Consider the following 27,765-nt stretch of genomic DNA (forward strand, 5'->3'; position numbering starts at 1 on the left):
AATTATGTTGAAGTAGGCTTTTATAACAGCTTTGATGATCGTGATATATAATAATTCTGAAAATTATTAAAATAATTTATAAATTGTTATTACTTGTGTATAGGGTGACACCCGTGAGCGAGTACAAACCCCATATATCAATATCAATGACCGATCCATAATAGTTTTATAACATGAGACTTGTTCAGATATTAAATTGAGACGAAACGAATAATCAAATAATAAACACCAGGTAGCGGGTCTGGCGCTCACAGGCAATTCACCAGGTAGCGGGTCTGGCGCTCAGCGGGCTCGTTCCCCCAGGTTTACCCTCTGCGGGGGAGTCCAAAGGATTCGTTCGTAGGGGGTTCCTGAGTCACCAAAAAAAAAAAAAAAAAAAAAAAAAAAAAAAAACACTTCGATTGAAAATTCATAAAGAATGACAGCTCGGTAAACTTTAAATTAAAATCTCTTTATAAAAGGTATGACAAAGAATATATTCCAAATTATTTAACGCTGGACTTTTCAACTACCAGCCACTTATTTTTGAGCTTTTTTAACAATGTAAATAATAACCAATTATATATATCAAATCAACAATTTATTAATCTACTACCATATCATATGATCAATTTACTTAAAGACCAGAAGTAAATGGTACGTTAGTCGCTGGCAACCAAGATCCACCCGCAATGAAGTTACCAACCGTATACTTTGCAGCCTCAGTAGCACTACTAATCACATGGTAACCCTTCCAAGTAACCCGATTCGCAGTTGATGAACCCGGCCCGGTGTTTAAGTACTCTCCATAATACAATGTATCCAGTGCAAAATTTCCGCTCCAAGGTAACCATCCAGCAGGGTCCACAACACTATCGAGGTTTGTTTCCATAATAACAGTCCTAGAATATTGCTTCCATGGTCTACCGAGGTACGTCTTAACGGACCCCGTGGAACCTGATAGGTCCGATGCAGCCAATACACGAGAATTTTGTATTACGGTTCCGGTGTTTTGGTTAGGATCAGTTCGGCCTTGTGCTGTCACGGTATTTACTTTGTTTGGAGGATTACGTGCGTAAATATTGCAGTTTTGAAATACTACGGCTGCGTTACCAAATATGAAATCAACTGTTCCGTATATGTCACATTGTTTATAGAACTGTCTGTTAGCGTGGGTGTAGAGCGTGTCTTGGTAACCTTCGAAGCTGCATTGGTAGAAAACTGAGAGATCGGAATCACTTCGAAGCGCTACGGCTTGGTGGTTTTGTGGTCCGGCCGTGTTTCTATAGGTGATGCCTCGAGATATAAACCCGTCCCCATCAACAGCTGCAAGTTTTAAAAACGAAAAGAAATTAATTAACAAAAAACAACAATGATACTAGATCCCCATTTGAATTACTTGTTGCACATAACAATAACAACAATAACAAAATTCAATTCTATAAAACTGGAGTACGGGGATGTAAGATGTAAACAATCATTCCTCTATCATAGAATTAAGATAGTCATTTCTTCACCGACAGTTAAACATTAAGTAAGTATAAAAAAAATGTGAGATGTCATAAAAATGGTTAAATCAAATTTATATATGTTTTAAAGTGTATATATACTCTATTTGGGCCTAGCATGTGGGCTACTCATAACATTAACTCCCTGTATTACTAGCTATTAGAAAAAAAACAAGGTGTGTCTATTGTCGTTCTCCGGAAAACAACCTGGTACTTTCGTACCACGTATCTCTTTACGTAATATTTTTACCACGAAAGTAATAAATCTTTAATTAATCAGTCTTGCAAGTAATATATGTAAGTTTATACAACATTATGGGTGCAGGTTAATGTTACAGAAATGCTGTTTGATCTACATTACACTCTGAGAAGTGGGGCAAGTTAGCATTTGTGCTTTTGGAATTTTCTTTTGCGATGTTGTAGGTTTCCTCCACATAAAAGGTATTTACTTTAAACTACAATTGTGCCAAAATATCATCCCCCATGTAATCAGCAACATTTTTAATTGATTACCCTGTGTCTTTTTCTTATTCTTTTTTTTTGGCCTTTCTTCTTCTTCCTAATTTACATGTGATTAGCTTGTACCTTATGACCTTGACCTTTGATAACATTTTACTTTTATTTTATTAACAACAATAGAGGGGTTAACATTACTAAAAAAGATGGTCATTTTACACGAATAGTCTTTGACCACCCTCTCGAAACCGGTCCCAAAGGTTTCTGTACAATTTTTTTTTCTTCCATTGATGTTGTTTGGTCCTGTCAAATTGGACAACGACTAGCCTTTAACCACCCTCTAAGATCTTTATTTTAGCGAGGCAAAATCATGATTAAAGATTAAAGGAGACAACTTACACACATACATATTTCTGGATACTGTCAAATAATTAATGTGATGCTCACATATGATTTATTGGTAAAAGCTATAATACACTATTAGTTAGTCTATTTATGGGTGGCAATGCACCCGCATGCATCTCCTATCTCCAACTCTAGTCACGGTAACGGACAATAAAAGTAAATTAAGCTATTGATTTTCTCCAATATGAATTTATGGCACTTAGACAATAACATGCTTAATCATTAACGTATGTTTGTTATAATCAAATTAATCGTTATCCTAAACAATTAAAATTTTTAAAATCGTGGCAATAAAAGGCTACTTACTTAGCTAGACTTAGATAATATATAACATGATACTTGTTTGGAAAGTAAAGGAAATTTATGACTTGTCAACAATTAGTTTTAATTCAATTCAACTAGTATTTAATATTTAACTAACTAAACTTTGAATTTGCTTACCAACTGTGGCAGATTTGAAAGTGGTAGCACCTCCTCCAACACTTTTGCTACCGGTGATGATAGTTTTTCCGATACCATCTCCAGTTAGCATTATGTTTGTTAATTTTGTACCGATTTCGACATTCTCCTTGTAGGTGCCCGCCTTCACATGTATCACATACCTACTACTGCCCGACCTTTTGCCCGCGGCAGTAATCGCTTCTCCAATTGTCTTAAAGTTGCCTGAACCATCTTGAGCCACCACAACATTAGGAGTAGGACTCGAAGATTGTAACAGTTTACGATCACCGGGCTTAACCCATGTCGGGAAACCATTGCTGTAACTAGCTGGCTCTGATCCTCCTTTATTCATTGCTAAAGTATTGCTAATTAATTTCGAAACATTATTATTACTTATTAGTGGCAACAACTGGCCACCAACGCCTAGTTCTTGAAACCCAGCCCTACAAGTCTCAAGATCTGTAAGGGCTGTGCTCAGCCAGGTTTGCATTTCATACTTGCTACACGGTTTATGAGGATCAATAGTCATGTTGATCCTCTGAACCGTGTTTTCGTAAAGCTCGCAGCAGTCTTCCCATGCAGATTTTTCAAGCTTGTTCCGACATTTTGGGCCGAGACCACGAGTGTTTGACTCGGCATGTTCTGCTCTTTTTAGTGTTATTTTGATTAATGCCCTGATAAAGTCAGGTTTGTGATTCAACGGCTCGGAATCTTTATTTTCGGCCAAGAAATACTCGCAAGATTCTGGATGAGGTGTTTGGGCACACCATGAACTAATTTCTGGATTTGTGTCGCCATAAACAGTCGAAGAGATGATAAATAGACATGGAACGAGTAGGGTTACCAAATTTGGAAAGGTTTTCATCTTAACAAAGCGTGCAAATTATATTGCTAATAGATAGATGAGAGGTTTAGAGTTATTTAGTTGTACGTGAACTTGTGAGATGAATGTTTGCATGCAAAGGTTTGGTTTATATAGACGTGGAAGCGAAGGGTTGCACAACTAGTCTTCATATTCATATTTAGTATGCTGGTTTGGTGACTTGGTCAAAAACAAGATGAGCCAACTTAATTTGTATGTCTCACAAAAGTGAGTTAATATATATATATATATATATATATATATATATATATATATATATATATATATATATATATATATATATATAGTAATATTTTCTAGATAAGATAAAATTTAATTCTACTATTTTCATGGCATCTCAATTTTATTTTAGTATTTTTTTTAAAAATTTTCCTACTTATTGGTCGGAGTTCCACTCGGAAGCAGTCTCATTATCCGTTGAATAGAAAAATGAATGACTTTCTCTACTTTTGAGAGTGTTTCACTCTCAGTGGAGAAATAAATTGTTTTTATTCTCGAATACGAGAAGGATTGTCTACATCTCACATCCCTCATACACCACTCATGTGGTATTAAATTTTTTGTTGTTGTTGTTGTTGTGGTGTATTCTATAAATGTAAATTCTATATTAACTTAATTTGCCTTCTTTTAGTAAATCAAACTTTTCTAACTTTTAGAAAAGTTGATATATGGTTTTATTTGATACAACCATAAAATAATTATTTAAAATAATAATTTTACTATTGATTTGATGATGATATGTATATGTATGTTTGTTATAATTTCGCAATCATTAATTTAATTTCAACAACTAATTTGATAACTAAATAAGTTAATTTCCGTATTCTTTTTTTCTTATTAATTTCTCACCTCCTTCATACACCACATATGTAGCATTGAATTTTGTTATTATTATTATTATTATTATTATTATTATTATTATTATTATTATTTGTTGTTATTGTTTTATTTGTTACTAATTATTTTTTAAGGCAAGCCCCCTTGTCTATAATAAAATTACCAATGAAAGCTCAATATACTATATAGTATATATATGTCTATATATATAATATTATGTTTATGCTAAATGCTAAAAGTTGAAGTGGGTTTAATTTTCACTTTGGACAATTTTGTCTTTTACAATTTTATTTATTTATTTAAGAGCGGCTGGTTAAAATCAAAAGTATTCATATATATATATATATATATATATATATATATATATATATATATATATATATATATATATATATATATATATATATATATATATATATATATATATATATATATATATATATAGTGAAAGGATCTATGAAGAACTCTCCTATGGAGAAAACCCAGCGAACCACGATGTGATTTTACCAAACATCAAAATCAATAAAATTGAAAGTTAAAATCGATTGAAACAAGATCCTAAGGCAGCGATTATCAACTTCCTTGAAGGATTATACTCCAAATCATCATCGAATTCCTCAATTTCATGATGAACAGTGTCGAATGATGAAGATGAACTGCAACTCTGTTTTTTACGATTCAGTTGTTTTCAGACCTTGAATCCTTCACAAAATCTTCTAGTCGCTGCTAATGGAACAAGGTAACATTAATTTCAAACATTAATTCGATTGATTTAAGAATCTGCACATTCTTTTGAGTAGGTGAATTTTGTAGATGAACTCAATCTCTGTGCAGATTGAACTCAATCTGTGTGCAGATTGGGTTCAATCTGTACTAAGATTGAGTTCAATCTGCATAGAGATTGAAGATCAACCTGCAACAGATTGAATGTCATATGTTGATTTCATCTGTTCGATCAATCTACACATCAAATAAGCTCAATCTGCATGCAGATTGACTCAATCTGCACGCAGATTGAAGGTTAGTCTGTGCAGATTGAACTCAATCTCCACTGGTTCTCTTGGTTCTCTACTAGGTTCTCCATATATATATATATATATATATATATATATATATATATATATATATATATATATATATATATATATATATATATATATATATATATATATATATATATATATATATATATGTATATATATATATATGTATATATATATATATATGTATATATATATATATAGTAGATGGATCAAATGAGAACTTTTTTGTGTGAGAACCTTGAGAACTCTAAAAAACACCAAAATACACTGAAATTCGAGCAAAAAAAGTGGCGGGCGAACACAGATTGAGTTCAAAAATGGGGAAATTCGAACAAAAAAAAGCCGGGCGAACAAAAAAGTGGCGGACGAACAAAAATTATGAAATTCGAACTAAAATGTGTTCTACATTTTTGAAATTCGAACAAAAAAAATGTAGAACACATGATAGTCGAACAAAAATGTGTTCTACATTTTTGATATTCTAACAACAACAAAAAAAGGCGGGCGAACAAAAATTGTAAAATTCGAACAAAAATGTGTTATACATTTTTGATAGTCGAACAAAAAAAATGTATAACACATAATAGTCGAACAAAAATGTGTTCTACATTTTTGAAATTCGAACAAAAAAAAGAAAAAAAAATTTGCTCGACTACGAATTTTTGTTCGTCCGTGTTTTTGATTTTTGCTCGAATTTCTTTTCTTTTGTTCGTCCGTTTCCCTTTTTTCTCGAATTTTAGTATATTTGGAGTTCCTAGAGTTGTCACACTAAAAAAGTTCTCACTGGATCCTCTCCCTATATATATATATATATATATATATATATATATATATATATATATATATATATATATACACTAGGTTTTTGAGCCCCTGCGTTGTACGGGTGTGTAAAAAACCGTGCAAAAAATGTAATTTGTAGTTCATATTAGTATGTAAATAGCGATACTAAAAAAATAGGAAAACTATAATAATTATTTAAGAGCCCGTGGTGTTGACAAATTTTAAACATTCTTTTGAGAGCCCGTGGTACTGACAAATTTTACAAATTCCTTTTGAGTTTAAGAGCCCGTGGTGTTGACGAATTTTAAAAGTTCTTTTGAGTTTAAGAGTATAATGAAAATTTGTAATTGAACGTAACATTAGTAAAATATACGTCATATATTTTAGAATTATTATATAAAATTATTTTTTAAATAAATGTGTAACCAGCGAGATTAATTTCAGAAAACTTGTTAGTCATTTCAGCAAAATAATAGTATTCGTAGGAGTATTGAGGTAAGTTGACGTATATATATAAGTTGATATATATGAATACAAAATAAAAATTACTTTTCAACAACCCAAAATAACAATTGAATGAGATCATGTAATAAAATAAAATATCTTAAAACACTATTTCATTTAGTTCAAATTAAAATAAATTAATTAAATAATGAAACACATACTCGATAATTTATTCCGTAATTAATTTACCATTAAAATTTAAGATCACATTTATTAATCAATGTATTAATAATGAATTTTAATTTAAAGTTTTATCGTTATCAAATTCAGAGATAACTATTGAGATGAAGTAGGTGTTGCAAAATATAGTATAATAATACTATTAATTAATTTATTGTATTAAAATAATAATTAAATGGTTTGAATGTATATATATGCGTACATGCAATCTACAATTACAAATATTATATGTACCGTACATGATCAAATTAAATATTGACGTGATTTTGAAACACATACTCGATAATTCATTCCATAATTAATTTACCATTAATTAATTTGTAATTAATTTAATAATATATATAATATAAATATATAGATATAATATATAGATACAAAGATCAAAAAATAACTTTTAACCACAATTAAGAAAAACTTTTTCGTTATATATATATATATATATATATATATATATATATATATATATATATATATATATATATATATTACCATTTAAAGGTATTCTAATTCTAAACACACATTAAAGTGTTAGACGCGGAACTAGAGGGATCTGATTCCCTTTTCCACTATTTTCATTTTACTTTCATTATAACAATTTCATTTTGTGATATTTCATATTTTCTCAATCGACTATTTTATTTTTAAGGGATTATTATTATTATTATTTTTTTTTTTTTGAAAAGCAATACTTTATTTAAATCTCAAAATACATACAAGTAGAGCTCCTAGTGTCAGGGGCTATAGTTCACACAGATGCCAAGTTAGCATCATAGATTACATCGCACACTATACATACAATTAAATCAAGCTGCATTAAATAACAAGAAGGATTATGAAACCAAGTATGCCACTCAATCGATTTTCTTTTTGATCTCTTCGCGACCCACTCGAAGCTCTTCAATTGTATCTCACCTAGTGCATTCGGAGTACTCCAACACTTATTCTTGAAAATTTTCGAATTACGATTTTTCCATATGAGATAGCAAGCGGTCCAAATTACCCCTTGCCAAATGTATTTGCCCGAATCAGAGAATGAGAGGTTCGGCAAGCCTTGAAGAAGTTCATCGAAAGAGTAATTTGAGACACCATTAAGACCCCACCATTTGAAAACTTTAGACCATACCTCATTCACTTTTTCGCAACTAAGTAGAGAATGAACCACCGACTCAATATCATCATCACAAAGCGGGCAACGAACCGAATGAAGGTCCACTCCCCGTTTGTCAAGTTCTACCCGAGCCGGAATTCTTTCCCTTCTAGCCCTCCAAATGAAAATCTCGACCTTTTTTGGTACCACGTTGTTCCTTAATGTTTCTTTTGCGTTTGGACCCGCACGAATTGTTTTGGAATCGATTAAGGAAGTGGGACTCTTTGTAGTGAACAAACCATTATTACTACCATTCCACCTCCACGAGTCCTTTAGCTCCGGATCCAACCTCACCGAATGAAGCATTGCACATAACTCCTCGAGCTCACCTTGCCACGAATAACATGAATTTTAATAAATATATATCTATAAATGGTAATTGATGAGTTTATTAATTGAATTTTATATTCCTTTCAACAATGACGTCATTCTTCAACATGACAGACCCAGTATTTTCTTTTCATTTCCTCCTCAAGGCATAAACACTAACATCAATGATATACTTCCTCACCAGAACATGACCCATTAACTTGATTAAATAACTCAATGTACAAGTTTTCAAACCAAAAATACAATTAAGTAAAGATTTATATCATCTCTCTTCTTGTGCTACAATATGCTATATCCTAAGAAAGAATTGCGGGTTATCTTGGTCAGGATGGATGGACCTATGACAAGGTAGTAACATTCATGACCTCAGAGGACAAGGCTAAGATAAGGTGATAGGCGAGACTTGATGCTAGTAGACTAATAAAAATTAAAATTTTCTGCTTTTAATATAAGAAAATTTATTATTCATATTCTTATATTTTAAATATCATTATCGAAAAGATATGAATTAATATCATTATAAAAACTTGAAGTATTAAAAAAAATTATAAGTTTATAAACTATTACATTTGTAAGTTTATAATATTAGTAAACGAGTAAAAGAGGTGATTTTTTAACTCACAACAATGAATGTATAATAACATCTAATGCAAAGTATCACAACTACGTAAAGTACAAAACGTACATACCATATTATAAGACGCAATTATGCACTTACAAACATAGTTGTTGAGGTCAACCACATACAACAAGCATTTCATCAAAATCATCTCCTTGCTACAAATAAAGTGGCAGCCCGCAACAACTTGCGACTTACCACTCACCTCATTACTTTCTAAGATTTTAGTTTATCTCTTTCGAAATCTATATAGAGCTAAAAATCATGCAAGAATATATAATAGTAATATATATACCTATAGTAGTGGCGGCTTTATAAATCGTAGTTAATGATAGCACATAATAACTAATCAATTAATTAACTAATTAAATTTTGCAAACGTCAAGATTGTTAACATGCATTATATGATTGTACATAACGGTTATCGATCAAAATTTAAGTGGCAGTTATCAAATTGTACGATAAAATAATGTACGTTATCGATAACTCTAAAAGTTTTCGTTACAATAATCTTTAATTAATAATAATAATAATAATAATAATAATAATAATAATAATAATAATAACAATAACAATAATAATAATAATAATAACAACAATAATAATAATAACAATAATAATAATAACAAAATAATAATAATAATAATAATAATAATAATAATAATAATAATAATAATAATAATAATAATAATAATAATAGTAATAATAATAGTAATAATAATAGTAATAATAATAGTAATAATAATAGTAATAGTAATAATAATAATAATAATAATAATAATAATAATAATAATAATAATAATAATAATAATAATAATACTAATAATAATAATTATGATAATAATAATAATAATAATAATTATGATGATAATAATAATAATAATAATAATAATAATAATAATAATAATAATAATAATAATAATAATAATAATAATAATAATAATAATAATAATAGTGCTTCAATTTGGACTAGCTTTTAATTGATATAATTTATGTAAAATGTCTAAACTATCACTAGAAGCAAAATGAAAGCTTATGTAATACTTATGTGCACTCGCGGATTTATGAAATTTGGGTCACGGGTGATATGATATTGCATGTTGTGCACTCGGCGCACCTAGACTTGTGCTCTGCGCACTATAACTGAAACTTGGAATAGAAATTTTGTAAAGAACGAGTACGCTCCTCGCACTTTTCCTTCATGCGTTTTGCACATTCATCTTGGGCAGGTCTAATAGATTTAGTTTTTTTTTTATAACTATTTTTACAACCCTAGACAGATAACTTTTACATGGCCGTTTTTGGAGAGCAAGTAGAAGATTTTGGGTGATTTTTAAAGACCTCCATGATTATCCAATCCATTCAATCATTCTGAAACAAGCTTCTATCTCATCAACATGTAAGCTTCACCGTACCATTTATTTAGGTTGATTTGTTGTTACAAACAATGGATTCTTTCTTCAATATTGGTTTTATTTTGTCTTTGAACATGTTAGTTGGCTAGGTTATTTATGCTTATCAAGAGTAATTACTAAGATGTTGAATGCTTAATTTTGTTGATTAATTGTTCTATTGCACGATAGTTTGATGAATGAATTAACGATCTATTATTGTTGAATTTAATCTTTTGATTCAATTAGTGATGTATTTGTTTAATTTAACGACAATTCATTAATTTAATGCCTTGATTAACAATTGGTTAGTCTTAATTGATTCTATGCCTGACTTTGACCAAAAGGGTAAGTTGCGTTCTAACGGTTAGATGAAATAAGGGTGAATTGTGTACAACGAATGTTGGCACAATTGTTGATTTCTATGTGCATAGGGTCACAATTGTGAGTCTTTGAACTAGTTGATTAAATCGATTACAAACAAAGAGGTCTTGACAATGACACTTGCACCGTGTAATCTAGTTTGAGTGTTTGCACAAGATAACTCTTACTGAACCAACCGAATAAGTCACTTGTGTAGCAGGGCCGTCTCAACAACTTGAAGGCTCTGGGAGAAAACAAAAGTAGGCCTTATACACGTTTAATTTTTTAATACATATAAAAAGATATTACTTAAATTTATTTATTTACCTACTTAAAATGTGTTTAACTATTTAAAGTTTCAGTATCACAACTTTAATTGAAAACTCTTTATTTAATTAAATAGAATATTTTAAGAAAAATATTTGGATCCTAGGTGGTTGCCCATCTTGCCTACCCTCGAAGTCGCCTATGTTGTGTAGTCAATTAATCCGGTCTTTATTTACAAAATCATTCAACATCGAGGGTAAAAGGTCTACATGAACATTTTCATTTAATTTGATACTTGCTTTGTTTACTTTTTTTTTTTAATTATAAAAACATAAAAATGTTGTCTTTTACATTATTTTCATCACTTTGGTTTGCTGATCGTTAAACGGAAACCTCCTATTTGTTACGTGTTTACTTTATTTTTATTTTAATCTAATGTTATTTGTTTTACAATCTTGAATTCAACGTTAAATTGTCCAGAGGACGAAATTCAGGATTTTACCAATTATTGTACTACTATACGATTATGTGCACCTGTCTAGTTGTGTTTTAGTCTTTATTTCGGTAGAATTCCATAACTCGGTTATAGCACATCAGGCACCTCTCACGAAATTAGTGCAAAGTACGAGGACTACACACGTCAAATAAAAAGCTAATTAGGGACCTCTCATGAAGTCTAAAGTAAATCACAGAGACACGCCTCATGTAATTTTTAAAAAAAAATTAATCACTTATAAACTCTTCATTATGTTGAACTCGTGCATGAATATATTTGATGATCATATGGTGAATCACGTAATACTCATCATCACGTGCTCTTTTGAATCCAAACTATTGTTTTTGCAGGAAAGTCCATTTTGTTTATCGAATACATGTACATGCATGCATGCATTTTTCTGAGTATTATTAGTCAACGAAGAAAAGTAAACAAAGACGGTTAACTGCATGTAGACATGTAGTTACTCATTAAACACGAATTAAATGATCAAATGAACGAGCGAATTAGACTAATGATTATTGCCCCCTGGAAAATCTATTTTACAGGTATATAAAAATCATACGGAGCATTTTTTTTTACTTTCCTTCACCTCATCACTTTATCATGTTACCGCTACAATTACGAATGGTCTTATTTCATGCTTATAATTGCCACTATTTTCATTTTCTTGTCTACTCCATCCGTCAAATATTGTATACCTTACTATTTATATATATCTCAAAATAATTGTTTGTTTACAAAAAAAATATTTTTTTAGAATGATATTAACATATTTATTATTTTCCATCACTTATCTCTATAAATTCAATATAAAAGAAAAGCTGACATTAATCAAACTTATTTTAAATTCAAAAAATATTTTAGATGATACTTGAGGGAGGAAGCAGTATCACAATAAGTAATATAAATGATAATGAGAATGATCAATATTACCACAATCAATTTTGAAGGTTCTAGGAAGATACCTTAATGGTGTATTACTATTCTCCACATCCCTCTCTTTCGTTCTTAGTTACTCAACAAATAACACTTTGCTCATATATATATAATCTAAATTCGATCATTGAAAATGTTCAAAGAAAATGAAGTAGAATGTTCTTTTCTCATATATTCTTTGGTTGAAATTTAGAGGTCGTAATACTTTTTGTTAGAACTCGTACCTTATTAAGCCGCTATAATTGTCTCCTACCTCCTTGTTAATGTCTTTATTAATGCATTCAACGTAAAATAAAATGAATTATTGCCCAAAGCCATAGGTATAAAAGGATGATAATGTTAACGTGAACTCACCTAACGAGTTAATTAATCAACTTCGAAAAATGAACCTGGGCCTTAAGAGATGACGTGTAAGGTTTATGATCAAATCAAAATTGTTCGGTCTGAGTGCAAGTTAATTAAAAAGGAAATTTAACCTTTGGAAGGGGTTCCTTCGGTTAAATGGGAGATGGATGTGGTGATGTTGTTTGTCTTTTTCCGAGCCTCCAAGGTAAGCTATGGAAGGTTAGTGTGTGTGAAATGATCAGTTGGTCGATTGGCCATTAAATGAGGCCAATGGATGCTATTTATAGATAATAAATGACGGTTATGCATGATAGTCATTATAATAGCACCTACGATTTGTAACTGCCACTAGAACCTCCTAATCAAGCCTACAACCTATTCCACGTTCCTGAAATGTAGGGATGTGGTCCAACTCAGCAATACCAAGTCAACCTTGACAGTCCATTACGTGACCCATGGCGTGACGATAGATTGAGCATGAGTTGAACGTTTACTTGATATTACGTGTGTTACACGTGATACAGCATTAGGTTCCCGACAGGTTCATGTGCTAGACGCCATGCGTTGCACGTGACGTCACTGTAACGACCCAACCCGTTAACCATCCGAAAACGTGCCAAAAAAAAAATTTCTGAAACAGTTGATCTGGACGGCGTCCAAAAGCTTGGACGGCGTCCAGCTCTTAAGACTGGGACGGCGTCCAGACATCTGGGACGGCGTCCAGGTGTACTAAAACATTCTGATCAGTTTTTTTGAACTCACGCGGGCGAAAACCCGCTTCCCGACACTTTTAAACCAAAACACTTTCACAATATATTACAATAGTTTAAACTAGGAGTTTTCCACAATAAAAACCGAGTTTTACGACACCGGGCCCACATCGACCCAAAATACCATAAGTGACTATTTCGACCCATTAGTTTATACAGAAACATAGACCGAGCATGGGATTGGGGACACGCTACCCAATCCTAATCAAATCCAAAAGCAAGTCTTCAAAAGCAAACTACGCAAGTCCACTAGTCCCCGCGCTTACCCGAGCCACCGCATCCATGCAATCTATAAAAATGTAAACAACGAGAGGGTAAGCTAACGCTTAGTGAATGATAATATACTACATACATATATATGTATAAAATAGGCACGCCACACAAATATCAAATACCGCATACCGAAGCATCTAAGTATAAGGAAAGCTAAGCTAAGCATACCGTAGTCACTAAGCAACAAGCTATAGATACATCAACAAATATAAGTTCACCAACGACGATGTGAACAACGCCAAGAAGCTACACCCGGAGGGTTAGCTACATCACGGCAATAAAACAATATATATATAACAATATATAAATGAATAAGGTTAACCCCTTAACCCATTACCGAATACCAAACACCACAATGAAGATTGGCCGAACAACCCGAGCCTTAGTGAATTCGCACAACCCGATATTCACTTCTTCACCAATTCAACAACCGAGGTTGGCCGAACTACCTGAGCCTCAGTGAATTCTTACAACCCGAGATTCACTACCTCATCACAAGATGACCGAACAACCCGAGTCATCATGAATCCGCACTACCCGAGATTCACTTCTCAACATCAAACCCACGGTCACGGGATTATAAAATCCACCACATCGGGGTTATCCACATCACAACAATATCAACCCTTCGCCTTTGGGGTTATAACATCCAAATCACAATCACGTGTGATAACGTACACACAACGTGTACCTCGCCAAAGGTAAACAACCAAAACGCACAACCGTGCCAATTGGACCTATACACAAGTCCATCAAATCCACCTATATGTGAAGTGAGCTCTATAACCGAGAACCACTTCACCCGACCCGCACCCATCCTACACATACATATGCACATAGGATATTAACACTCACCTTGTCGCCTTGATGAATGCTTCCAAATAAACCGCCACGCGCTAATGGAAAGTACCTATTCCATTATCACAAATACAACAACACAATTAGGGTTGACTTACAAACCAACCCAATTTACCCTTAGTGCAATTTCGACCCAAATGCACTTCCAAGCACAAACCGCGCCATAACTAACCAATAATCGCTAACACGAGTGAAAATGGTCCTAACACACCAATTAAACCCGAACACAAGTGTTAAACACGGGTCATACCCATTTTGACACCAAAACCCTAATTTTGACCCATTTCAAAATTAGTTAACCAAACTCACTCAAAAAGGGTTCCATCACTTCCATAATCACTAATCCAAGTGATTAAACTCCAAATCAAAGCCTAATCAAGGCTAAAACGTCAACCAACCCAAAACCCGCCAAGTGACAAGATTAACAAGTCACCATGAACCTACTTCATCATCTAAAAGGGTTTCACAACAATCTAGCTCAAAACCCTAACTTGAACATCAAATCTAACAAATGAAATTCGGAGTTTGAGCTTACCAATACCACCACAACGTAGCTAGGAGCGAGATGAACAACTTTAGAACCCGAGCCTTTGCGAGAATCCGACTCCTTCTTCTCCAAATCAACCTCTCTCTCTCTCTAAAACCCTTACTCTCTCACTAGAACAAGATGAGAGTGTTTGTGTGGGTGTTAGTGGAGCAAATGAGGCTCCTAGAACTGATCTTGTGGCCTTAACTCGTTCCATAAGTGAAAATACCATTTTGCCCCTCTAAAAATCTTAAAATAACCCAGCTGGCCCGACAGACAAACTGGACGGCGTCCCAATTTCTGGACGGCGTCCAGCCTTTAACATCTGGACAGCGTCCCACCATCCTGGACGGCGTCCAGCCTTTAACATCTGGACGGCGTCCCACCATCCTGGACGGCGTCCCGAACAACTAAGAAGTCAGAAACAGGATTAGGGTCTTACAACTCTACCCCACTTAGAATCGATCACGTCCTCGTGATCCTCGTCACTTAACCAAACGGACCACACTCCACGGTCCTCAACATAAGTCCCAATCCGACTTTCCTAGGCAACTCTTCCCAAGGAATCACCTTTAACAACTAAAATCGTCTCCCGCGATTTATCAGACCCACTATCCGAGCACTAAAACCATGCTCACTCCCTATCATCAGGAAAACTCAACCAATCTCGGACCGAGATATCAATCCCCTAGCGTATCCTTACCGAGTACAATGCTAAAAGTAACCAAGTCAACCTAAGGTCAACAACACGAAACGATGGAGACCGAACCAAACGAATCCTTACGGATAACACCAATCACTAAACATCCCTTGTAGTGCGCAATACGACCCATACGCAACTACCGTAACATCATAATAAACGGTTAAAACCGATAGCGCCCAAAACTACTATGGCAATGCTAATCCAAAGGTGTACCAAAATCGACAATTCGTCACACCTGTAACAACATGTGAGCGAAGCACGGCTATCGCATCACTAATCCTACAACATGGTTCTGACGACCCCACCATCGGTGTATAAATCAACCGATAGATCACAACTCAACATGGCCGAAACAACCCGAGCCTGAACACATATGGAGGATGGTCGAAACAACCCGAACCTTAGTGAATTCGCACAACCCGAAATTCACCTACCCAATCCATATATCTCACAACGAAATGACCGCACAACCCGAGTCATCGTGAATACGCGCAACTCGATATTCACTACCACCGCCACATAGTATAACCGAGGATGGCCGTACAACCCGAGCCTTAGTGAATCCGAACTACCCGACATTCACTACCTCAAACTATGAGTCCAACCAACAGGGACAATCGTACTACCCGAAATATTGTGAATACGAACAACCCGATATTCACGTCCCGCAACACAACTCAGGAATGGTACTCGCATTTCCCACCGGTACTCGCATTTCCCGATAATGTTACACCATACCGACATAACACTACTCCCTTGATGAAGTCAGCGGACCCGAAGATCATGCTTCACCAATCAACAACCATGATGAAGTCAGCGGACCCTAAAGGTCATGCTTCACCAATCTCAATACCGGATGAAGTCAGCGGACTCCGAAAGTCATGCTTCACCGATATAACACATCGCTCATGATGAAGTCAGCGGACCCCGAAAGTCATGCTCCACCAATCACGTACTACCATGATGAAGTCAGCGGACCTCGAAGGTCATGCTTCATCAATCAACGCCCTTTTGGCCTCGAACAACGAGTAGCGTAACATCGCTCTCTGCTACGCCATAGTGAATCCTAACGGATACCACTAACCATTCACACACTCGAGCAAGAACCACCTATATCAAACATAGGCACAAGACAATAATTCTCTAGAAGAGAATCCGACACACACCTCCCTTAACCGAAGGATTTCACCTTGCTCACCAAACACGTCGATTATCTCTCAACGAGATTTACCACATTACCACCTTGGTGATAATTCAAATCCAAACCATAAGTACAATTTATCCGAAATTGTACTCTACCACAAACCGACCAAATTTCCGGATCTACCAAAAGCATCATCCGAAATCTCACACTACAACTTCCTCGGGCGGAAGTGCAACTCCCCCACTTGAAACTACGTTCCAATGTCACAACCCGTACAACCGTACAATGCTACCAAAGGTAGACTTTACCAACAATTGAGTTCACACGACCCATCACCACAACTTGCTCCAACCGAGAGCACACGAAGGATTTAAATCAATCCTCAACCACTTCGAACAAAAAGTGTACTACAATTACACAAACCACACCTTCGCAATCATCCAATTGCTCTAGTTTGTCAATTTCCACCTAGTCACTCATGTACCTAAGGGTTTCACTTCGGTACCCTAAGTACAATGTAACCGCAACACAATCAGAGTTGAACACCACGCTAGTAGGTATAAAAGAGGCACCTAATGTCGCGTCATATAAACTCCATTACCAACATACATCGAGATTCAAAACACTCGATTTCAAGGGTTCCAACCACCCGACGAACCTCGTAGTTCATCAACTTCCACATACAAGCGAACACGCTCTTAACAATCGAACACCAAAACCCATTTCCATGGCTTGGTAGAAACATTTCCCAAATACTAAGGAATGCTTGGTTACACCAAGTCTTATGCCCTTCGTCCAAAAAAAACAATCATTACCATAGGGTACTTCCATTAGGAACGTCACCGTTAACAATAACATGCACAACATAATGCAATAACAAATCCGAACTTAAACGTCACATAAATAAATATTCAAATGACATATTTATTAAAATGAAACGTACCTCAACGTCTCCTTGCGGCATTCGCCGCCAACTCGGGACAATCCGGCTTGCGATGCCCCTCCTTATGACAATAGTAGCACATCCCGTCATCACTTCTCGGCATTGTGCACTCCCACAACTTGTGGCCCCTAATACCACAATTGAAACATCTAGGTGCAGGAGAATCCACCGTGCCTTTTCCCACATTACCCGTACTCGCACTTGCACCCTTATTTTTCTTACCCGGGGCGCCGTACGAATCAACCCTCCTCTTACTTGAAGGTTCACACATCTTTGATCGCGTATACGACTCGAAACCTCTAGCCAAGTTGAATAATTCCGCAAACGATTTCGCTTGACCCCGACTAATTTTACTTTTCAAGTCATCATTCATGGTCCGGTAGAAATCCCCCATTAACAAACGATCATTCCCCAAATACTCCGGGCAAAAACGAGCCTTCGCCATAAAGGTCGTCTTGAGAGTATTCAAATCCATAGATCCTTGCCGCAAATTTCGCAACTCATTACGCAATTCCCACAAATCGGCCGAAGTCCGGAACTCCTCGAAGAATTCCTCCTTAAACTCGTTCCACGATAAGACCATAAACGTTTCGCCACCGACAAGATCGATCTTACCATCCAACCAATCCCTTGCCCTGCCCCGCAACAGACTAGTAGCGAGTCTCGTCTTTTTCTCGGGAGGGCAATCAATAGTACGAAAACACCCTTCGACATCCGAAATCCAAGTTGTGCTTACCAAAGGATCCGGTTTCCCGTCATACATCGGGGGTTTAGTCCTCATGAAGCTCTTAAGACAACGCTCCATTTCACTGCTACCCCAAAATTCGGAATACTTCCTATCCATTTCTTCTCGAAACGCACTCATTTGCTCCGCAACGGCGTCTGCAACTCTAGAGTTAAACTCCTCGTCATTCGTCTCGATCTCGTTTCGCGTCGTCATTCTAAAGAATGCAAAACATTTAGTCCACGAACGTATAAAACAACACGCATAACACCGCCCCATCTTGCTCAACACTCGTCGTACATCACTTGTTAAACACGATTTGCACCCGTAATAAGGTTTGCAAGTCCTTATTACGCACACACATCGTATCCCCTCGTTAGTACAACGACCATCTTGCTCGATGATATTCGCAATGCAACATAAACATAAACATAAACATAACACAATCGTATATTAATAATATCCACGTATTAATATACACGTTAGTCCACCTATCAATTAAGGCACTAACCAAATTCCCATTCCGACCCGTAATCCTACAAGTCCCGCAACAAATTAAGCACACACAAAAGTCTAAGTCTAGGCACCTATCTCAAGTCACCTAAATCCCTTAGACCATGCTCTGATACCACTTGTAACGACCCAACCCGTTAACCATCCGAAAACGTGCCACAAAAAAAATTTCTGAAACAGTTGATCTGGACGGCGTCCAAAAGCTTGGACGGCTTCCAGCTCTTAAGACTGGGACGGCGTCCAGACATCTGGGATGGCGTCCAGGTGTACTAAAACATTCTGATCAGTTTTTTTGAACTCACGCGGGCGAAAACCCGCTTCCCGACACTTTTAAACCAAAACACTTTCACAATATATTACAATAGTTTAAACTAGGAGTTTTCCACAATAAAAACCGAGTTTTACGACACCGGGCCCACATCGACCCAAAATACCATAAGTGACTATTTCGACCCATTAATTTATTAAGAAACATAGACCGAGCATGGGATTGGGGACACACTACCCAATCCTAATCAAATCCAAAAGCAAGTCTTCTAAAGCAAACTACGCAAGTCCACTAGTCCCCGCGCTTACCCGAGCCACCGCATCCATGCAATCTATAAAAATGTAAACAACGAGAGGGTAAGCTAACGCTTAGTGAATGATAATATACTACATACATATATATGTATAAAATAGGCACGCCACACAAATATCAAATACCGCATACCGAAGCATCCAAGTATAAGGCAAGCTAAGCTAAGCATACCGTAGTCACTAAGCAACAAGCTATAGATACATCAACAAATATAAGTTCACCAACGACGATGTGAACAACGCCAAGAAGCTACACCCGGAGGGTTAGCTACATCACGACAATAAAACAATATATATATAACAATATATAAACGAATAAGGTTAACCCCTTAACCCATTACCAAATACCAAACACCACAATGAAGATTGGCCGAACAACTCGAGCCTTAGTGAATTCGCACAACCCGATATTCACTTCTTCACCAATTCAACAACCGAGGTTGGCCGAACTACCCGAGCCTTAGTGAATTCGCACAACCCGAGATTCACTACCTCATCACAAGATGACCGAACAACCCGAGTCATCATGAATCCGCACTACCCGAGATTCACTTCTCAACATCAAACCCACGGTCACGGGATTATAAAATCCACCACATCGGGGTTATCCACATCACAACAATATCAACCCTTCGCCTTTGGGGTTATAACATCCAAATCACAATCACGTGTGATAACGTACACACAACGTGTACCTCGCCAAAGGTAAACAACCAAAACGCACAACCGTGCCAATTGGACCTATACACAAGTCCATCAAATCCACCTATATGTGAAGTGAGCTCTATAACCGAGAACCACTTCACCCGACCCGCACCCATCTTACACATACATATGCACATAGGATATTAACACTCACCTTGTCGCCTTGATGAATGCTTCCAAATAAACCGCCACACGCCAATGGAAAGTACCTATTCCATTATCACAAATACAACAACACAATTAGGGTTGACTTACAAACCAACCCAATTTACCCTTAGTGCAATTTCGACCCAAATGCACTTCCAAGCACAAACCGCGCCATAACTAACCAATAATCGCTAACACGAGTGAAAATGGTCCTAACACACCAATTAAACCCGAACACAAGTGTTAAACACGGGTCATACCCATTTTGACACCAAAACCCTAATTTTGACCCATTTCAAAATTAGTTAACCAAACTCACCCAAAAAGGGTTCCATCACTTCCATAATCACTAATCCAAGTGATTAAACTCCAAATCAAAGCCTAATCAAGGCTAAAACGTCAACCAACCCAAAACCCACCAAGTGACAAGATTAACAAGTCCCCATGAACCTACTTCATCATCTAAAAGGGTTTCACAACAATCTAGCTCAAAACCCTAACTTGAACATCAAATCTAACAAATGAAATTCGGAGTTTGAGCTTACCAATACCACCACAACGTAGCTAGGAGCGAGATGAACAACTTTAGAACCCGAGCTTTTGCGAGAATCCGACTCCTTCTTCTCCAAATCAACCTCTCTCTCTCTCTAAAACCCTTACTCTCTCACTAGAACAAGATGAGAGTGTTTGTGTGGGTGTTAGTGGAGCAAATGAGGCTCCTAGAACTGATCTTGTGGCCTTAACTCGTTCCATAAGTGAAAATACCATTTTACCCCTCTAAAAATCTTAAAATAACCCAGCTGGCCCGACAGACAAACTGGACGGCGTCCAGCCTTTAACATCTGGACGGCGTCTGTCATAACCCGTCCTTAACCATAAGAACGCGTTAGATAACGTATGATTTCATTGCGAGGTATTGACCTCTATATGAGACATTTTTGAAAGAAAACTGCATATATTATACATTACAAACCATAACCATTATTTTTGTTACAAGCTTAAGACAATAAAAAGAAGATTAACGTTTAGCGATAATCTTCGACTTACAAACTTTACAAATGATGACAACAACACGGTTTCTAGCATATTTTACAATACAACATCTCGGATATGCAGTTTTATTTTTGACACAAACATGCGTACGCAAGATCCTGGTTAGATCCAACATGATGCAGCGGAAGCTTTAGAAATCACCTGAGAATAGACATGTTTTAAAAGGTCAACATAAAGTTGGTGAGATATAGGTTTAATGCCGGCTGCAATATATATATAGACCACAAGATTTCGTATATAAACAGTTTAATAAAAGTATTCTAAGTGGTTGAGCACTTGGTAACCATACTTAACATTTTCACGTCGCATATTCCCTTTAATATGAAATCTTACTACACCGTACCAAGTGTAGTCACAAAACGAAGTACTGTGCAACCGTTGAATACTGGTCGTCCAGTCCGGTTGGGGTTGTCAGGCCCGATAGATCTATCAACAGGATTCGCGTTTACAATACCGCTGTAAATATTAGTTACCAAGCTACAGGGAAGTATGCCAGTGGTACAACTCAACGTAGAACATATTTTTCAGTTACTTGTGTCCATATCGTAAAACATAAAATACATGTATTCTCATCCCGAAATATTTAGAGTTTAAAAGTGGGACTATATACTCACTCTTGTCTTGATGATATATATATTTTGACTCGGTCTTCCGGTTGTTATCACGAACCTATCCATATATAATATATCAATATGTTTTCATTTTTAAACAAACGTTATAAATATATACTTGTTATACTTTTAATACTTTGAATAATTCCTTAGTCCGTAGTTAGCAGTCCGATGTTAGTAATTCAATTTTAATGGTTCATTTTTAGATGTTTAATATACCCGCAATGAAATAAATAAAACCCCCAACGAAATCAATAAAACCCCATCGTATATGTGTTGGTCGAGATTAATCTTGACCCATGGTACCGGTGTTGTCAAATGACGTGTTGCGTACATAAAGTACCGGTGTTGTCAAATGACGTGTTGCGTACAATCATGGGATCTTATGATTAATCTTCTCGTGTTGTTTACGGGTGATCCTGAACCATATAAAATTGAATTATAAGTACATATATATAAAATATCATGTTATCTTAGAAATATGTGATTTATATCATTTTTTTCCAATTGATCCCGTAGTTGAAATGATCTAGGATAACCAATTTTGTTTCGGTCATAGTTTCTTCGTTACAATTCCGTTTTCGTTGATTCAAATTGCCATCTTCTTGGATCGAGTTCTTCTTTAAGACTATGAACTGTAAATACCTTGGTTTGTATTCAAAATCATACGGCATAAGTGAAACATTAGTGAAACATATGAAGTTAAACATTTTTGTTACAACAAAATCATTTAATGACCATTTTTCTAAAAATACTTATACTTTGAAAAACCAAGTTTTACCTTGTTAAATTAGCATATACATAAGTTATATTACAGGTCTTGAAGTATTTTAAAAGTTAAGTTAGAAGGATCTATTTAGTTTGCAAACAAGTTTGAAAACATTCAAACTATGTTCTTGTTGTTAAACTTTTGTACCACAAAATAAGATAGCTATATATATATGAATCGAATAAGGTTATGAACATAGATTCTACCTCAAGTTCCTTGGATGAAGTTGCTGTAAGAGAGAAGTAAGAAGCTAGAATCACAAGGGTGATAGAAGTGGATGAAAGATTGGAAGTAAGTTGGTGTTCTTGGAGGGTTTTCTTGAAGTGTTTTTGTATGGTTTTCTTATGGTGTTTTAGTATGGTTTTTGAAGCTAGATCTTCTTGGTAAGTTGCTGAAGTGTTATGGAGTTTAGAGTTCTTGAAAGAGTGTGTGTTTTTGCTAAGATAATTGAAGTGAAAGTGAATCAAAAATGGGAAATGAATGGAAGTATTTAAGGTGGTGATGGTGGCGTTTTTGATGGTGTACAAGGACAAAAGTTTTAGTTGTTTTCTTGTATAATTAGTCAAGTAATCATCCAAAAGTAATTACCTAGCTCTAAGGGCATGAATAATGGCTGGTTAGGTGGTGATTTTGATGTGTATTTACTATTAGTAAATACGTATAGGAGCTAGGTATGATACGAGTACAAATACTCTAGGTATACGTATAGAAATTTTGTGAAAAATGAAATGAGGATTCAAATATAGCTATCTTTTGTGAATACACTTATATGGTTTTATGTATTTAAGTTCTTTAAAAGTAATTAAATACATTACTTATACAATATATGTATAACATTATAAGTCTTAAGTATTTATGTCAAATAACGTTACGTATAGTTATTGTTTTGAAAACTTAAGTTAGTAGTTTCAAAATACACATATAACTTGTTGTTATTAATACAAAATGAGATATTAAAACATTTATTAATCATGTTAAATATGTATATATACATTTATATACACAAACGTATAATTATCATATATTGTATAGTTCGTGATATCATCGGTCAAACTAGACGGTCAAACGTTGTGTAAAACTCTTTTCGGAAATATCAGTCTCGACAATTTGGATTGCTTATCATGTTGGCAAGGTTTAATTTATGTAAATATTAATCTTATAAGTATAGAATGATCGAAAAAGTGCGGGTCGTTACATTACCTCCCCGTTAAATAAATTTCGTCCCGAAATTTTAAAATTGTACCTATTTTGCGTCATCGAGAAACAAATGCGGATACTTTCGTTTCATCTGATCCTCTCGTTCCCAAGTAAACTCGGGACCTCTTCTAGCATTCCAACGAACCTTAACAATCGGTATATTGCTCTGTTTGAGCTGTTTAACTTCACGGTCCATGATTTCGATTGGTTCTTCGACGAATTGTAGTTTCTCGTCGACATGGATTTCTTCAAGAGGAATGGTGAGGTCTTCCTTTGCAAGACACTTCTTAAGGTTTGAGACGTGAAAGGTATTATGTACTCCGGCGAGTTGTTGCGGTAACTCGAGTCGATAAGCTACCGGTCCAATGCGTTCGATGATCTTGAACGGGCCTACGTACCTTGGGTTTAGTTTACCCCTTTTGCCGAAACGTATCACACCTTTCCAAGGTGACACCTTTAGCATAACCATGTCCCCGACCTGAAACTCTAATGGTTTCCTTCGGACATCGGCGTAGCTCTTTTGGCGACTACGGGCTGTTTTCAATCTCTCCTTGATTTGTACTATCTTCTCGGTCGTTTCGTGTATGATCTCGGGACCAGTTAAATGTCGATCTCCTACTTCATTCCAACAGATAGGAGATCTACACTTCCTTCCGTACAATGCTTCAAATGGCGCAGCTCCAATGCTCGCATGATAACTATTATTATACGAGAATTCTGCTAACGGTAGATATTTATCCCATCCGTTTCCAAAATCGATCACACATGCCCTGAGCATGTCTTCGAGAGTCTGAATCGTTCTCTCACTCTGTCCATCGGTTTGTGGATGATATGCGGTACTCATATCCAAACGAGTTCCTAGTGCCTCCTGTAGTGATTGCCAGAATTTTGAGGTAAATCTACTATCACGATCGGATATAATGGAAATAGGTATTCCATGCCTTGAAACAACTTCCTTTATATACAATCGTAATAGTTTCTCCATTCTATCCGTTTCCTTTATAGGTAAGAAATGTGCAGACTTGGTGAGACGATCAACAATCACCCAAATGGTGTCGTATCCCCAGGCAGTCTTTGGTAACTTCGTGATGAAATCCATGGTAATACCGTCCCATTTCCATTCTGGAATTTCTGGTTGTTGAAGTAACCCTGACGGCTTCTGGTGTTCTGCTTTGACTTTGGAACAAGTTAAACATTCCCCAACATATGTTGCAACGTCTGTCTTCAAATTAGGCCACCAATAATGCGTCTTAAGATCTTGGTACATCTTTCCAACTCCAGGATGTATCGAATATCTTGTCTTATGTGCCTCGTTCAATATCAACTTCCTTAATCCACCCAACTTCGGTACCCAAATACGATTTGCAAAATATCGAATTCCATCTTCCCGCATAACGAGTTGCTTCTCATACTTTTTCATTATTTCATTTCCTTTATTTTCTTTAGTAAGTGCTTCTCGTTGAACTTCTTTGATTTGTGAGTTGAGATTCATGCGAATTTTTATATTCATTGCTCGCACTCGAATTGGTTCTCGTTCCTTTCTGCTTAAAGCATCGGCCACCACGTTCGCCTTTCCGGGATGATAACGAATTTCACAATCATAGTCGTTTATTAACTCGACCCACCTACGTTGCCTCATGTTCAATTGTTTCTGATCAAAAATATGTTGAAGGCTTTTATGATCAGTAAACACAGTGAATTTAACCCCATACAAGTAGTGTCTCCACATCTTCAATGCAAACACGACTGCTCCCAATTCTAGATCATGCGTCGTATAATTTCGCTCGTGAATCTTCAATTGTCGGGATGCAAATGCAATAACTTTCTTCCGTTGCATAAGAACACAACCAAAACCTTGTCGCGAAGCGTCACAATATATTTCAAAATCATTGTTCCCTTCTGGTAACGATAAAATAGGCGCCGTAGTTAACTTCTTCTTCAGTATTTGAAATGCGTTCTCCTGCTCCGAGGTCCATTCATATTTCTTCCCTTTTTGCGTTAACGCTGTCAACGGTTTAGCTATTCGGGAAAAATCTTGAATAAACCTTCTATAATAACCGGCTAAACCCAAAAATTGGCGTATCTGTGTTGGTGTCTTAGGAGTCTCCCATTTTTCAATAGCTTCAGTTTTTGCTGGATCAACCTGAATTCCTTCGCTATTAACAACATGGCCAAGAAATTGCACTTCTTTCAACCAAAAAGCACACTTAGAAAATTTAGCATATAGCTGTTCTTTTCTTAACAACTCCAATATCAACCTTAAATGCTCTTCATGCTCTTGCTCACTCTTGGAATAGATAAGAATATCATCAATGAAAACGATAACAAACTTATCTAAATACGGACTACAAACTCGATTCATGAGGTCCATGAATACAGCTGGCGCATTTGTCAATCCAAACGGCATGACCAAAAATTCGTAATGACCATAACGTGTCCGAAAAGCAGTTTTCGGAATGTCCTCTTCTTTGACGCGTAGTTGATGATAGCCCGATCTTAAGTCGATTTTCGAATACACACATGATCCTTGCAATTGATCAAATAAGTCATCAATTCTCGGTAGTGGATACCGATTCTTGATAGTTAACTTATTTAATTCACGATAATCTATACACATTCGGAAAGATCCGTCTTTCTTCTTGACAAACAAAATTGGAGCTCCCCACGGTGATGTACTTGGTCGTATGAATCCACGGTCCAATAATTCTTTTAACTGACTTTGAAGTTCTTTTAATTCGGACGGTGCAAGTCTATATGGAGCACGAGCCACTGGTGCAGCTCCTGGTACTAAATCTATTTGAAATTCTACCGATCTAAATGGAGGTAATCCCGGCAATTCTTCCGGAAAAACTTCAGGAAAATCTCTTGCCACAGGCACGTCGTTGATGCATTTTTCTTTCTTTTCGACTTTATTAACATGTGCTAAAATAGCGTAACATCCCTTTTCTAAACACTTCTTGGCTTTCAAACAGCTAATGAGTTTTAGCTTTGAATTACCCTTCTCTCCATAAATCATCACCGGTATTTTATCCTTACCAGGAATACGAATTGCCTTCTTGGCACAAACAACTTCCGCTCCTATTTTGGACATCCAGTCCATGCCGACTATTACATCAAAACCTCCTAATTCTACGGGTATTAAGTCGATTTTAAACGTTTCTCCGGCTAGATTTATTTCACAATCACGACAAATTTTATCGGCTTTAATTAGCTTACCATTAGCTAACTCAATCAAGTACTTAGCATCTAGAGGTAATGATGAACAATTCAATTTAGTGTAAAAATTTATACACACGTAACTTCTATCGGCGCCAGTATCAAATAAAATAGATGC

At 35.7% G+C, this 27,765-nt stretch overlaps 2 protein-coding genes across 2 annotated transcripts; both read right to left on the minus strand.

Moving 5' to 3' along the window:
* Positions 1-430: 430 nt before the first annotated feature.
* On the minus strand, positions 431-3,745 carry LOC139839569 (pectinesterase 2-like). The gene is made up of 2 exons (XM_071829665.1): positions 2,790-3,745; positions 431-1,305 (listed from the first exon to the last, which is right to left on the minus strand). The coding sequence occupies exons 1-2, from the start codon at positions 3,652-3,654 to the stop codon at positions 617-619; spliced, it is 1,554 nt and encodes a 517-aa protein (XP_071685766.1). The 5' UTR covers positions 3,655-3,745; the 3' UTR covers positions 431-616.
* A 4,019-nt stretch (positions 3,746-7,764) lies between these two features.
* On the minus strand, positions 7,765-8,472 carry LOC139842487 (uncharacterized). The gene has a single exon (XM_071832622.1). The coding sequence runs from the start codon at positions 8,470-8,472 to the stop codon at positions 7,765-7,767; it is 708 nt and encodes a 235-aa protein (XP_071688723.1).
* Positions 8,473-27,765: the final 19,293 nt, after the last annotated feature.

This window comes from Rutidosis leptorrhynchoides, chromosome 4 (assembly GCF_046630445.1).
Source record: "Rutidosis leptorrhynchoides isolate AG116_Rl617_1_P2 chromosome 4, CSIRO_AGI_Rlap_v1, whole genome shotgun sequence".
In the NCBI taxonomy this organism is placed as follows: domain Eukaryota; kingdom Viridiplantae; phylum Streptophyta; class Magnoliopsida; order Asterales; family Asteraceae; genus Rutidosis; species Rutidosis leptorrhynchoides.